Here is a 14,671-nt window from a genome sequence, read left to right as displayed (position 1 = left end):
TGGGCCTTAACAACTGCCACCGTTAACATGGTGGCCAGTTCCGAATGAACCCCAGAATCTTCAGTACACAATTTATAAATAAACAAAGAATATGCCCTCCCTTATGCGAGATGTCTGTGGAGCTGGCGAGTATTGTTTCTTTCTCTCTCTTCTTTCACAAATAATGCCCAGCACGACAACAAGTAAAATAACCGGCTCAATGATCACAACAGATCCACATCCAGGTTGCTCACCGAATCCATCTCAACTGATACCATGGCCACATCAATCCGCTTAATTAATCCCATCATCTCGAAGGGCAGCTCGCCTGTCTCGTCGAACAAGATTTCTCATCTTATTTGCCTAAGTACAGTTTTTCTCCCTAATTTTGTTTTCTCTCCATTTCGCGGCATCATTATCAGGCGTCCGGCCGGAGTTCATATATTGTGGAAATGGACATTTCATCTAATCCTTGTATGCTCGCAAAGTTTATTCATCTTGTGGTCTAGGTAACATTGCCGAAATAATATATTGACTACCTACTAAGAACTTGGTCACACAAAACACGTCAAAAAATAATGTTCAAATTACTGAACACTGGGATCAGTTCATCGTTCTGTACTTCTCTACGCGAAGGCCTGCGCCTCGATCTCGGCCTTCACCATGGCCGCGTAGAGGCCATCGCGGTGGTTTGCAAGGAGGGTCTCGTGGCTGCCGAACTCCACGGTCCTGCCGGCGCTCACCACGGCAATGCGGTCGGCATCGCGGATCGTGGAGAGGCGGTGCGCCACCGTGATCGTCGTCGCGCGCCGCGACACTCGTCGCAGCGCCTCCTGCACGTGCTTCTCGGACTCGAGGTCCAGCGCGCTGCTCGCCTCGTCCAGGAGCAGTATCCTCGACTGCTTCAGCACTGCTCGTGCGATCGCAATCCTCTGTTTCTGACCACCTGACAGCTGCACCCCACTCTCCCCAACCTGCCAAAAATAAGCGGTTCAGTATATAATGTCTATAATGTGTAAAAATCATGTAAACAACATCTTAATTTACAAATGTTAAGTTTTAAGTAAGTACAAATGTTAAGTTTGGCGTTGGAAGTTGAGATTTGTGAGCAGTTTTTCAATTTGTGAACAGGTACTCACTTGAGTGTCGTAGCCTTGGGGAAGCCCAGCGATGAACTTGTGGATGTTGGCCTCCTTAGCAGCATTCTCGATTTCGGCCCACGCGGCCTTCGGGTTGCCGAACCCAATGTTTTCTCTGATGGACCCACTGAACAGGGCCGGCTCCTGGCCCACCATCGCGCATTCCCCTCTGAGCCACTTGAGGTCCAGCTCCCGCACGTCCATGCCGCCGACCGTCACGGTTCCCCCCAGCGGGTCGTAGAACCGCTGCACCAGCCACACCACCGTCGACTTGCCGCTCCCGCTCGGCCCGACCACCGCCACCGTGCTCCCGAACTTCACGCGCAGCGAGAAGTCGTTCAGCACCGTCACGTCCGGCCGCGACGGGTACGCGAAGATCACTTTCCTCAGCTCCACGTCCATCGGCTTCCCGTCCTTGATCGTCCGCCGCTTGGTGCCTTCCTCGTTGATCGTCGGCCGGCGCTTCAGGATGGACAGTATGCCGGCGATGGCCGTCGGCGCGCCGGACGTGTCAGGGGCGAGTCCGGCCAGCTGGCCGACGGAGAAGGAGCTGAGGACCAGGATGAGGAAGATCTTGGACACGTCGCCGAAGGTGGACCAGCCTTTGGTGATGAAGTAGGCGCCCGCCCAGAGCGTCACCGTGTAGGCGCCGTACATGGCGCCCTGGGAGAGGCCGAGGATGATGCCCATGTACTGCGACTTCCGCTGGGCCTTGGCCGAGGGGCCGTCCAGCGCCCGGTTGAACGTGCCGACGATGCCGCCCTGCGCGCAGAGCGCCGCGACGGTGCGCACGTTGGAAACGGCACCCGCGGCGATGCTGCTGGCCCGCGCGTACGCGGCTTCGTCGGACCTGGCGCCGACGTTGATGAGCAGGTTGAGGTAGCTCGCGCCGAGCGTGAGTGGAGTACAGGCCATGGCAATCAGTGTAAGGCGCCAATCCAGCCCGAAGCAAATGCCGAGGCCGACGCCGGCGGAGCCCACGGCCATGAGCAGCACGGCGTACCGGTCGCCGAACATGGAGCGGAAGGCGATGGCGTCCCTGGCGAGCCGTGTCACGAGGACGCCCATGGCATTGTCTTCCTCGTCGAACCACGCGGGCTCCTGCCGCATGATGGCGCGGAAGAGGCGGTCGCGGACGCGCATGGTGAGCCGGGCGCCGGCCCAGCCGCAGAAGCCCTGCTGACCCGTCATGGTGAGAATGCAGGCAAAGCCGAGACCCACGACGGCGAGGGCCAGGTACCCGATCTGCCGCCTCATCTTGTCCGTGTCGGGGTCGAAGTACACCTGGACGGCCTGGCCCAGAAGCAGCGGGAAGACGGAGAAGACCGCGCCGGCGTTGATGCCCATGAGGAACCCAAGGATCAGCAACGGCCCTTCCTGCCGCTGCAGCTCCCATATCTCAGAGACGCTGAACTTGGCGGCGGCCTTGCGGCCGCGCGCGTCCTTAGCATCCGCCTCCACCTCCTGTATCGCGCGAATGCCGCCATACCTCGACTTAGAGACCGACACGTCGTACCCCGAGTTGTCAGTGAAGCTGTTGTACCCCGCCGCGCCGGGCGTGCCAGGGGTGCCGGGAGCAACGGCGGGAACGGACCTGCCGCTGTCAGAGGCGAGCTTGACGAGGCCGGCGTAGGGGCCAGCGCGGGCCATGAGGTCGGCATGGCGGCCGGACTCGACGACGGCCCCGCGGTCGAGCACGGCGATGGTGTCGGCGTTGCGGACGGTGGCGAGGCGGTGCGCGATGACGAGGACGGTGCGGCCGACGGAGAGGCGGTCGATGGACTGCTGCACGACGGCCTCGGACTCGGCGTCGAGCGCGCTGGTGGGCTCGTCCAGCAGCAGGATGCGCGGCTCCCGGATGATGGCGCGCGCGAGCGCGATGCGCTGCTTCTGTCCCCCCGACAGCTGGGTCCCGCGGTCACCAACCTAAACAAAAGAGAATATTTAGGCCCTGTTTGGTTCATAAGTCCTAGACTTTTTTTAGTCCCAACTTGTAAGTCCCAAGTCCCTAAAAAGTCTCTGTCTGTTTGGTTCCTGGGACTTATAAGTCCCTATAAGACCATATTACAACTATAAGTCTCTATAAGACTCTCCTTGAGAGTCTTATTTCATAAGTCCCAAATGTCCACTTTAAGTCCCTATAAGTCCTTCATGTTTGGTTTAGATGGGACTTATAGGGACTTTTTTAAGTCCCTAAACCAATAAGTCCCTAGAAACAAACACCCTTGGGAGATCCTGGCGAGCCCATGAACAGAGACAGACTAGTGAGGCCATCATCAGCATCGGCATCATCAGTTTGCTTAATGCTTAAAAAAAATCAGTTTGCTAAATGGATTTAGTTACCTGCGTGTCGTAGCCGTCGGGGAGGCCGAGGACGAAGGTGTGGGCGTTGGCCTTGGTGCAGGCGGCGATGGCCTCTTGCCTCGTCGCGTTCTCCTTGCCCATCATCACGTTCTCGATGATGGAGACGGCGAACAGGATGGGCTCCTGCCCGACCAGCCCGATCTGCGACCGCAGCCACTTGAGGTTCAGCGACCCCAGGTCCTGGCCGTCCAGCGTGATCGTCCCTAGTAGACACGAACAAAAATTCGTTACGACCCATCATCGTGCGTGCAACGGCAGCGCACGGCCATGCGGTGACCGTCATGTACCTCGCGTGGGGTCGTAGAACCTCTCGATGAGCGCGAACACGGTGGACTTGCCGCCGCCGCTGATGCCCACCAGCGCCAGCATCTTCGCCGCCGGGACGATCAGGTTCAGGTTGTACAGGATGAGCGACTCCGGGCGCGACGGGTACGCGAACTCCACGTCCTTGAACTCCATCCTGCCCCTCACCGCCGACAGCGCCCGCCCGCCGGCGCCGTACGGGTCGATCTCCGGCTCCCGGTCGATGATCTCGAACACCCGCCCGGCCGCCGCCGTCCCCTGCGCGAACTGCGCCGAGTACGACAGCGACAGCGCCAGGCCCCTGCACGCACGACGACCACCATTTCCAAAGTTACAACCAGCCAACAAGCTTAGCGACAGAGAAAGTGATGGCGCCTTGGCACCGGCGTGCAAGGTGCTGCTCGTGCTTGCCTTCCTCCGACCATGACGCCGAAGAAGCAGGCGATGGCGTCGCCGCCCTTGATCTCCCCCTGGGCGACCAGCTTGGCGCCGTACCACAGCGCCAGCGCCCACTGGGAGTAGGTGACCAGGTAGATCATGCCCATGCCGGCGCCCTTGGCGAAGCCCATCTTGACGCCGATCGGCGACGCCTTGCGCAGCCACTCGGCATACCGGTCGGCCAGCCGGTCCTCCATGACGAACGACAGCACCGTCCGGATCGAGCTGATCGCCTGCTGCGCCACGCTGCCCGCAGGTTGGTACGACGCCTAGTTTGATAGATTGTCAGAAGCAACACAAATGTTCAGTTCAGACTGCATGTTTGTTTTCCTTCAGTCTATATATATGTTCAAGACACGAATTACCTCTTCGTTGGCGGCGAGGCCGCCGTATATGGCCTTGTAGGCGATGCCGCAGGCCATCATGACCGGCGTGACGGCCAAGACGGCGAGGGCGATCCGCCATGACGTTCTGAACCCAACCACGTAGCCGAAGATGAAGGTGAAGACGTGATGCACAAACCCTGCCATCTATATATACATGCACAAGTACAGCAGTTCAGGCAGAGCGCTGGGAGGATGCAGCCATGTTTTTTGTCCATAGATATGGGCAAAGTGTTTAAGCAATGTAAATCTTGGTTACCTTCTCCCCCATGACTTCCTGGATCTGTGCGACGTCGCTGGAGATGCTCTGCATCACCTCGCCGGTGCTCACCTCCGTGTCGAAGAAACCGATCTCCTGCCGCAGCACCGCCTTGAGGTACTCTCGCCGCACCCGCAGCGCCGACCTCTCGCCCACGATCCTCCAGCACATGATCTCTGCGCCAACCAACGCTCATCAGTACTGGTACTAGATTCATGCATGAGGAATGACATGTCAGAACAACAGTCATGCGTGTGCTCACCGAGGTACGCTCCGATGACGACAACCACGGCGAGGATGACCATGTACACGCTGATCTGCCTGACGTCTTTCATCATCTGCGTCTTGTCGGAGGCGACGATCTTGTTGACGAAGTTCCCGAAGAGGTACGAGTACCAGGGCAGCGAGCCGCCGTTGATCATGGCGCCGATGCACCCGAGCACGAGCAGCACGACGTCCATCGGCGTGGAGTACTTGAACAGCCCGGTGACGCTGACCGGCTTCCCGGCCCTCAGCTCGACCTCGCCGTCGTCGTCGTCCTCGTCGTCGAACTCGTAGCCGCCAGCGTCGTCGTCGCCGTAGTACCGGCTCCGGCTCTGGCTGTAGGACGTGGCGCTGACGTCGTAGCCGAAGCTGGGCACGTCCCGCTGCACGGGGGCAGGGGTGACGTAGAGCTTGTTGTGGTTGTCGCGCGAGAAGGAGACCTCGCGGGACACCGGGGTGCGCGAGCCGGCGCCGGCGCCGTACCTCACCATCGCCCTGTCCACGGCGCCGGCGGCGGGGGCGACGGACGCGGCGATGCTGCAGTCGTCGTTGCTGGCGAAGGAGACGTCGGGGGCCACGGCGGCGGCCCGGCTCGCGTCCGTCACGACGCTCTGCAGCTCGAGCCGCTTGCCGGCGACGGTGCTGACGGCGCCGCTGGGCCGGTGCACCGTCGACATGGACGACGAGCGGTCGCGGTGCGTCCGGGGCCCGGACCGGCGCGACAGGTAGTAGTCCCGCGCCGTGCGCTGGAACAGCGCCGGGCCGCGGCGGGAGGCGGCGTCGGAGCCGGCGAGGCCCCAGGGCCCGACGGCCGCGCCGAGGCCGTGCGGCTGCGCCCACGACGTGTCGGGCTGCCAGGACACGGAGCTCTGCCACGACATGTCATCGTAGCCGCCACCCCGGCGGCGCTGTCCGCGCGGGGCGCGCCCGCCGGCGAAGGAGGTGGAGTTGTCCGGGGTAGGGTAGGGGCTGCGCGCGCCCTGGCGCCGGCGGCCCTGCCCTTGCGGCTGCGGGCCGGAGCGGGAGAAGGAGAAGTCGGCCATGGTCGCAGCTCCAAGAGGTGGCGTTGGGTCCGATGATAAAAAGGGGTTCCCGCTCTCGGGTGTAGCTCCCGATGCTCGCCGCTTGGTCGCCAGTCGCCGGACAGACGGCACGGCCCTTGGGCACGACGCCGCGCGGTGTGTCTCTTTTGTAGTACTACCAGGTGCCTGAGCCAGGATCAGCAACGGCGTATCTGCACTGGGATTTGACTGTTTCGTGTGTTGTGACGTGAGGAATGCGCCGTGCTTGACATGATTCTGTTCTGCCTGCACTTTCTGGTGAACACCGTAGTACATATGATAGTACTATAAACATTACCAAGTCCGAGCTGTGCGGTGGACATAGCTATGCACGACGGCTTCGACAAATGGAGACAGAGATAGGAACCCTGCTGCTAGGCTCCAGGCAATGGTACTTTGGAACTTTGGATGGAGCGTGTATCCCTTCCTTGCCTACATCTTGTATTCTTGTGCTGTCGATTCGACACTTAAGCATGTGGAGCCTGAACTAGATGGTTGTCTGTTTGATGTGATCAAAGCTCTCAACACCAATGGATTATTATTTAATGAATGAATGAATGTACTCGGATATGTACTAGACAGGGTTGGAAGTTTAGCAACCTGCCACCAAGAACACATCTTCGTGTCAATCGCCTGGGACGTGATCCGCTGGCCTATGAGCTGAGCCGCGTGAGATGGTCCAAATTCGTCACCGGCGCCCACGACGCCCCCATGAAACTCGTCCCAGAATATGCCCAGCTAGCCTACGAACAGCCCGTCATTTTCTTGCAATTTCACTACCCTTCTCATTTCTCGCTCTCTGCTCCTCCGTATACTGTATACTGGAGTAGTAAGATTTGGAAAGCAACAGTATGGTTTTTATTTCTTTCTGGGGGCACTTGGGCAGTATGACTATCTGCTGTCTATTTCTTCAGAGGATCGGTGGTCCAATTCAAATCTGAGTATTTAAAACACAATGGTTCTTCAGGTAGTGCTGCGCCGGCCGGTCAATAGCATAATGCTTGTTTGGTCGGTCATCTTCCAAGTGGCGAGGAAACAGCACTGTTTCATCACCCCTGCTTACCCAGAAAGTGTCTTCGTTTCAAGGAAAAGCAGGCTCGTGGATTTCATATATCTGGTTAGGCACACTCACCCAGTCAAGCCATGGGAGTCATCACTAGGCACAACCTCTACGGCCGGCCGAAACATTTTCTGAAGAAGCAAAACATGATCTTGTAGTTCAGGTGATCCATTGTGTCAGCATTTAGATGTGGAAAAACATGAGTAAATAGCATAAATCTTCGTTTCATTTTCGCTCGATCGAAATACTGGTGGTTTAGCTGTTCCTGCAACATCGGCATGACATATGCTATGTATGAATGCAGACAATTCGAATCTTTACTACCATCTCAAAGCTAAGTGAGTTTCTATAGTCGAACTAAGGGCCATTATTATTTTCCTTTACAACAAACGGCACATATTGCTTGCTACCACAAAAATAAGTAACAGGAGCCTTACAGAGTACCAGAAACTTCAGGATTTCTGGAACGACATGGTGAAAGCGTAAGGCCCACTTTTCATCCAAAACCTGTTTCATGGTTTAGGGGGAAACCTCCGATAAATGGCTGCTGGTTCGTCCCTGCTGAAGGGGCATAACCCTGTACAGCAACTCAAAGTCAGAAAAGCATAAACTATTCTAATGTCTACAATTTTGTGCGTCGTTGACAGGAGGTGGAACATCACCAGGCACATGCTAAAATACTGTGAAAAATAAATTAAAACCAACACTCATGGTGTAAGAAGTTGAAGTGCACTACGTCTAAATTCAGTTCAATCAGTGTTTGATACCTGGTTTCCATGTGCGTTTCCTTGAAGGGCATGTTGGCCGGAAGTAGAAATGGAAGTGGCCTGTGATTGCCATGACGTGTGTATCATTCTCGGCCTGAATCAAGAATCGGAAGCAACTCTTTAATTAAAATGCTGCATTTGATCAACTTACATGGTCATGGAGATTATTCAAGTGCACTTGTGGTTGACCTATAAATGGCGCAGGAGCATTTAAACAAGAGCTTGGAGTCTGCGAAGCTCCATCATTCAAGAATTCTTGGTTGCCTCTATCTGCAGATTTTGCATCCTTCGTCCATCTTCTCTGAAAATATTTCTGTGGCAACTCCTTTATATTTCTGAAATCAAGGACTTTCAGCACATGGCAGCACTGGATGCCCATCGATTCGAATTTTTTACAACTGCAAACAACAGACAAGTCACTGGATTCAAACCTAACATAGTATTCCCCGGGTCTATCTGTTACTGCTACTCTATAGTCGGATGCAGTTCCAGACTCCCCACAACTGTAGATCACTGAATCCACAAACATCTCAAACTCTCTGCGGAAATTTTCAAAAACCACTGGTGTGTATATGTTGGCAGCTTGTTTCAGCATTTTCGAGGGGGGGATTCTCGGGAAGCTTTGGCTTGCATGAAAATCAGCTTGTAGCTCTGCATAGCGATGCTCATCCAGCACTCTTTCATAGTGCTTGAAGAAAGACAAAAAATCAAACTGTGGGCTCAAGTACTTTCTTAAGACATTGCTAACACATTCTAACTGCAATGAACTTTTTATATCTGCGGTGAATACATGTCGATTGTACGCTGATGCCCATTTATCTCGATCTTTGAATAACTTATGAAGCCATTCATTGTTTCTTAGATCATACCTCTCTAGCATGGTTCTCCAGCCTAGCAAAAAACCCTCTTCATCCTCATAATCATAAACGCATCTGCTGAAATCCTTTGCAAATGTTTTAGAGCCTTGGAAGATGTGATTAAGGTGTTTGACAGTGTTTTGGTACAGTTGCCATGGGCAAAGACAGTGAATTGTACTTGGCCATACTGCGCTTATGGCAGCACTTGCTGCAATTGATTGATCTGTCAAGATTGTTTTTGGCTGTTTTCCATCTGTAGCGATCTTGAACGTGTCAAACAACCACTTGAACGATTCCACTGATTCATCATAAAGCAAAGCAGCACCAAATATGGAGATTTGCTTGTGATGATTCACTCCAAGGAAGAGAGTTAATGGCCTTCCATGTGCATTTATCTTGTAGGTTGTGTCCAAACAAACCACGTCACTGAAGTAGCTGAAATCAACTCTAGATTTGGAATCGGCCCAGAAAATGTTGGTCAGTCTGTCATCCTCATCGAGCTGGACAGCATAAAAGAAAGACGGATTGTTTAGCTGCATGCTCTGCAGGTACTTAACAACACCTCCTGCATCACCACGTTGCATATTTTTCATACGCTTTGAACAAAGGGAACTTCTGTAATCTGCAGGGAGGAAATTAACATTTCTAAAAATTCCTGCCTGCTGTACTAAAGATCCACCAGAAAACCTTGACGGTGTTGTGGAATCTTCTGAGGAGTTGCATTCAGTTGTTTGTACCTCAGTGAGCACTCTCTGAGATCTCAGCATATGCATGGTTGATGGGGGTGCTGGCTGATGGTTATGGTCTGCTACAAATTCAGCAATGTGATATTTATTATAGGATGTAATCTTAATTATCATCCGTGCGGGGCACCCTATTCTTGTTTCTGGCCGTGGCCTTTTAACTTCATTAGCTCCTTTCTTGTCCTTACGGAAACCCTCCCTCGAGCATACAAAGGTTCTCGATCTTGTGATGTTGTCAGCTGATTTGTCCGATGAACTCTTACGAACACTAAAGCCCATGTGTCCAGCATACCTGTTATAGAATTCATATGCTTTGTCTTCATTGTCAAATTCCATGCCGACTTCAGGCACCATTTTTGCAACAGTAGCATCATCTATGGGGGCATCAGAATCAATAACTTTTCTCAATTTTCCCTGCTTGCATCCAAATGATTAGTGATTTAGCATGCTAAACAAAAAATAACTGTCGGGATCATTGTTGAGGAAATCGTTAACTGGTAGCTGCTCGGTTGGCTGGTGAGTAGGGGATTAATCGGCTAATTGGCAAGTTAATCGGCCATTTAATCAATTAATCGGATGATTTATCGGTTTATAGGCTACTCGGTGACCCTACGAGTAGGGATTAATCGGCAAGTAAACTGGTTAATCGGATGAATTCTTGAACAGGGGTCGGGATATAATATACTCTCTGCTTATGTTGAGTATGTATATGATCTTTTTAAGAAACATTTGACTATGTAAGGTGTTGGCCATGCTATATTAATAGTACAATATGCCGCTCTACTATGAATCAACGATAATTGATATGTCAAAAGTATATGCAAGTTTAAAATACACAATTCAAGCTCCAGAAAAATTGAGGTCAACAGAAAAGCTCTTCTGACCCATACTAGCCAATGTTCATCGAGTAGAAGAACAACAGAGTTTTCACATGAACGTCATTTTTTTGCTCAGTAGAGAGCACAAAACAATCCTTACAGAAAGAAAAACGATTGGTGATTCAATGTGATTTGAGTCTATGAACAAGCACAGGAATTGTAGGCCCTATAAGCCACGACATGAGTGAGCGAAATTGATTAAACACATAGTGCCTACCTTTGCCCATGCTATTCCACATGCATTGCATAAAGTCCGCCGTCCCATCGGTCCACGACGCATATGAGGCGTCGCATTTGCGCTAATTCCACAGCGTAGGCATCTGAATAACTATAACAAAGGAGTTAGAAATTATCTCACTGCCACAGGGATGCAGTGTGATTGAAGAAAGGAAGTAAACATGTAGTAAGTCGCAGCATTCTCTTGACACTGCAAAAATCACACACATGTTACACCCTCGCTTTGCACAGTAAGAGGCAGACAAAATAGGAACCCAACTAATGTGTGCATATGCAGTGGGCATTCATGGATGATTACTATTTTCTCACACCCATGAAATGAAAAGACGGTATACGCTATACAGTGAACGGGTGAACAGCTGGTCACTCTGTTAGCCTATGGATGCATGTCCAATTTCTTCAACTACAGAACGCACCTAAAACAAAGGTCCCATGTCCACAATTGCAGAACACACCCATGTAAAGGCTAAGTAGACTACGAATACACATAGAATCCATATTATCCACAAATCTCTATTCTCACACAGACAAGATTAGCAGTACAGATGCTGAACTTTAACTAGCCTCCAAGCCACCCAGTGACACTTCCTATTTTGCATAGATTTGGGCACATCCTCTTCAAGTTAATGTCAATGTCAAAATCGGTTGCGCAGACAAAATGTTGGCACTGGACAGCTGAATGTAAAAGACAGTATGTTCCTTTGGTTTCTTCACCTGGTAGGTTCGTCCACCCTGTCGTCTCCTTCGGCACCGCCGACACCAACACCAATGCCCCCTTCGCCCTCGAACTCCATGCTTATACCAGGCAGGAACACAGAGAAGGGACAGCGTTCCTTCGAAATTTAGCTGGGAATAGGCACCTTGGTGCTGTCCGCGCAGGAAAAAAAAACCTGCCACAGACTAGAGGGTGGATTGGATTGGAGTATCCATCCTAGCAAGAAAAGGGGACCAGAACAGAGCTCTCGGGACAACCCGAGCAACCTTAGAGTTGGTCAGCGACAGAAGGCACCGATCCAGGTCCGGTGGATCGCCGCTCCGGCGAGAAATGGCGGGAATCTGCGGGGGAATCGGTTGGATTCGGGGGTTTAAAGCTAGGGTTTTGGGCGCTTGTGGGGGGCGGGGAGCCGGATTGGGATTTGGTGTGGGAGATGGGATACCGGGGGCACGGCGACGGAGCGCTCTATGCCTGCCACGCGCGCATATCCTGCTTCCAGTGGGCATAGCCTCATAGGGGGTAGTTCGCCTCTTTTCTCTTTTTTCTTTTGAATTTTTTTTTTGATTAGTTCGCCTTTTTTCTCTTTTTGAGCAGGGGTAGCTTTTTTTTAGATAAGCAGGGGCAGGTTGTTTTTTTTAAGGGGAAACATGCTTTACTTTATTGATCAATGGAGCGAATTAAAGGAATAATAGAAGTATCATGAGGGTGTAACAACCACACATGGCGACCCTCCCCTAAATGTAAAGTATGTTTAGCTAAGCCATGAGCCTCCTTATTGGAGAGATGTCTCTCATGGGTAAAGGAGCAGGACTGAAAATCCCCGCTCATGTCGTCGATCTCCTGCACAATTGGTGCGATTGCGTCCATAGTTCCAATTTGTATGTCCTTGACCACTGAGAGGCAATCTGAGGCCACCCTGATATGAGTCAGTGTCAGGTCCTTGGCCAGTGCAATAGCCTCGCGACATGCAAGAGCTTCCAATATATTTGGATCGGTCATTCCATGGAAGACCACCGCCGCAGATCCAACATATGCTCCTGACTGATCCCGGCAAACAGCACTAACAGCCCCCACTGGAGGATGTTTACAGGTGGCTGCATCAACGTTTACCTTATGGTGACCTGCCGGTGGTGGTATCCATTCTTGTGCCCGCGTCGGAGTTGTCCTGGGCTTCGATATTTCATGTGATGAAAATGCAATACGCAAGTCTGCCAGGAACCATGTCATGAAAGAATGTGTCCCTAGCGGGCTCTGTTGTTCCCCCTCATGGATTAGCTTTCTCCACGCCGACCAAATTGCCCACAGTGTCATGGTTAGCTTTGTAAACTCATCATGTGGCATTGATTCTTGCATGCTGAAGATCCAGCGGTGTAACCCGGCCGGACTTGGTGACTCACTAATGACCCGCCCTGACTGGACAGCACACTAAGTGACCCGCCCGATCCTGGTGGCTTATGGGTGACCTGGCAAGCGGATCAGAGGAGTGACAAGACCCGGGGGCCCAGGAGGCTCAAGGCCCAGAAGGCCGGCTTACGTTATGATAGGTCGGCTTAAGAGGAAAGGTGTGAGGAGTATCTCCCTTACAAGGAATCAAGACCCGGACTTGTATCCGACTTGTAGTACAAGATAGGCTAGTCCTACTAGGACTCCACATGTAACCCGCCACTCTAACTTATATAAGGAGGGGCAGGGCTCCCCAAAGGAGGACAGAAAACAAGAACAATCTTTAGGGCTAGACACAAAGGGGAGCCGGCTTACGACGACTCCTCTCATGAGCATAATGAGACCTAGCCACAAACAACATGTAGGGTTGTTACCGGATGATGTTTTCCGGGGCCCGAAGCTGTCTAAATCCTTGTCTTGCGTGTTGCGTCTCTCGTCCCGATCAACCCCTCTCAAGCTACCACATAGATGTGTTGGCCTCGCGACTAAGTCCTGACACTAAGGACATCTGACGTGTTAATTCCACAACAGTTGGCGCCCACTGTGGGGCTCGCGCACAGTGGTGTTTAGTGCTTGAAGGGCGTTATCCCAGGGATCGAGAAGCTCCGCCCAGCTTATTGAAGAAGTTCCGGTCGACTTGTCGGAGAGTTCCAGCTGGCTCACGAAAAAGTTCCGACCGCCTCGATGAAAGGTTCCGTCTGAATCGGTGAAAAGTTCCGACCGCCTCGACGAAAGGTTCTGTTTGAATCGGCGAAAGGTTCCGACCGCCTCGATGAAAGGTTCCGTCTGAATCACCAAAGAGTTCAGATCACCTCGACGAAAAGTTTGGTCTTAATCGCCGAAGGGTTCCAGCCGAATCGCCAAAAGGTTCCGTCCGAGTCATCAAAGAGTTCCGACTTAGGCTACAGAAAAGTTCTGGATTATCAAAAAGCTCCGGCCGGATTATCAAGAGGTTCCGGTTCAAAAGTTCCGGATTATCAAAAGTTTCGGCCAGATTATCAAGAGGTTCCGGTTTAAAAGTTCCGGATTATTAGAAATTCCGGTCGGATTATCAAGAGGTTCTGGTAAAAAAGTTCTGGGTTATCAAAGGTTCTGGCCGGATTATCAAGAAGTTCTGGTTCCAAAAATTTCGGCTCAAAAAGTGTTGGCCAGGTTATGTGAAGAGCTCAGGCATTAGAAGACACATCACCAATTAACTCTTTTGTCAAAAAACAAAAGCAACACTATGCATTATCCGGCGCTAGCATCCGACAAAAAATACCAGGTGATATCCATCCAGTTTACTTTTATCAATATTTATTAATTTTTTGAAAACAACTACTATGCCTATAGTGTTGTTATATATAGCCATCTCCCCTGCGGTCCGGTTTATGTCAACGCGCCGACCGGCTCGCCCGTTAGTGCCACCTTACAACGCTACAGATGACTCGCCTGTCCGCCCTCGCGGCCGGTTCACGCGTCCTCACTGGCTTACAACGTGGATGACAACTTGCTCGTCCGCACCGGCTTACAAACGCCATGGCCGGTTTATCTGTTTGTTCCCGCGGCCGATTCACCCGTGAGGGATTTCAGTTTCACCTAGGGATCATCACTTTCGTGGCGGATTATTTTCGGCCTAAACAAATCAGGTGATATCCATCCAAGTTTGTTTTATTATCATATGTTGTTTTTGTCAAAGAACAAGTTTATCTTTGCCTTGGTCTGCAATATTGTTTATGCAGGGCAATTATTTATGACAAAAAGTGATATTATACCGCGGAGGTGGAGACACGCCAACATCT

At 52.1% G+C, this 14,671-nt stretch overlaps 2 protein-coding genes across 4 annotated transcripts; both read right to left on the bottom strand.

Moving 5' to 3' along the window:
• Positions 1–466: 466 nt before the first annotated feature.
• On the bottom strand, positions 467–6,133 carry LOC119291661 (ABC transporter B family member 19-like). Its single transcript, XM_037570463.1, has 8 exons — positions 5,128–6,133; positions 4,866–5,041; positions 4,589–4,753; positions 4,185–4,492; positions 3,770–4,089; positions 3,462–3,685; positions 1,119–3,044; positions 467–953 (listed from the first exon to the last, which is right to left on the bottom strand). Exons 1-8 carry the CDS (start codon positions 6,008–6,010, stop codon positions 606–608), a joined length of 4,350 nt encoding a protein of 1,449 aa, XP_037426360.1. The 5' UTR covers positions 6,011–6,133; the 3' UTR covers positions 467–605.
• Positions 6,134–7,458: 1,325 nt separating this feature from the next.
• LOC119291659 (protein FAR1-RELATED SEQUENCE 5-like) lies at positions 7,459–11,915 on the bottom strand. Of its 3 annotated transcripts, none has more exons than XM_037570462.1 (5): positions 11,447–11,915; positions 10,713–10,823; positions 8,169–10,031; positions 8,018–8,077; positions 7,459–7,827 (listed from the first exon to the last, which is right to left on the bottom strand). In XM_037570462.1, the coding sequence occupies exons 2-5, from the start codon at positions 10,773–10,775 to the stop codon at positions 7,747–7,749; spliced, it is 2,067 nt and encodes a 688-aa protein (XP_037426359.1). In that variant the 5' UTR covers positions 10,776–10,823; positions 11,447–11,915; the 3' UTR covers positions 7,459–7,746. The 3 variants fall into 3 exon arrangements, 2 of the variants coding, with proteins under 2 accessions (XP_037426359.1, XP_037426358.1); XM_037570461.1 differs by having other exon boundaries at positions 10,713–10,815; XR_005142586.1 differs by having other exon boundaries at positions 7,756–7,827; positions 8,018–8,111; positions 8,207–10,031; positions 10,713–10,815.
• Between the last annotated feature and the right edge of the window lie 2,756 nt (positions 11,916–14,671).

Source organism: Triticum dicoccoides, chromosome 4B (assembly GCF_002162155.2).
Source record: "Triticum dicoccoides isolate Atlit2015 ecotype Zavitan chromosome 4B, WEW_v2.0, whole genome shotgun sequence".
Taxonomy (NCBI): Eukaryota; Viridiplantae; Streptophyta; class Magnoliopsida; order Poales; family Poaceae; genus Triticum; species Triticum dicoccoides.
Note: the sequence above shows the minus strand (reverse complement) of the source record. Positions and strands in the feature narration are given on the sequence as shown.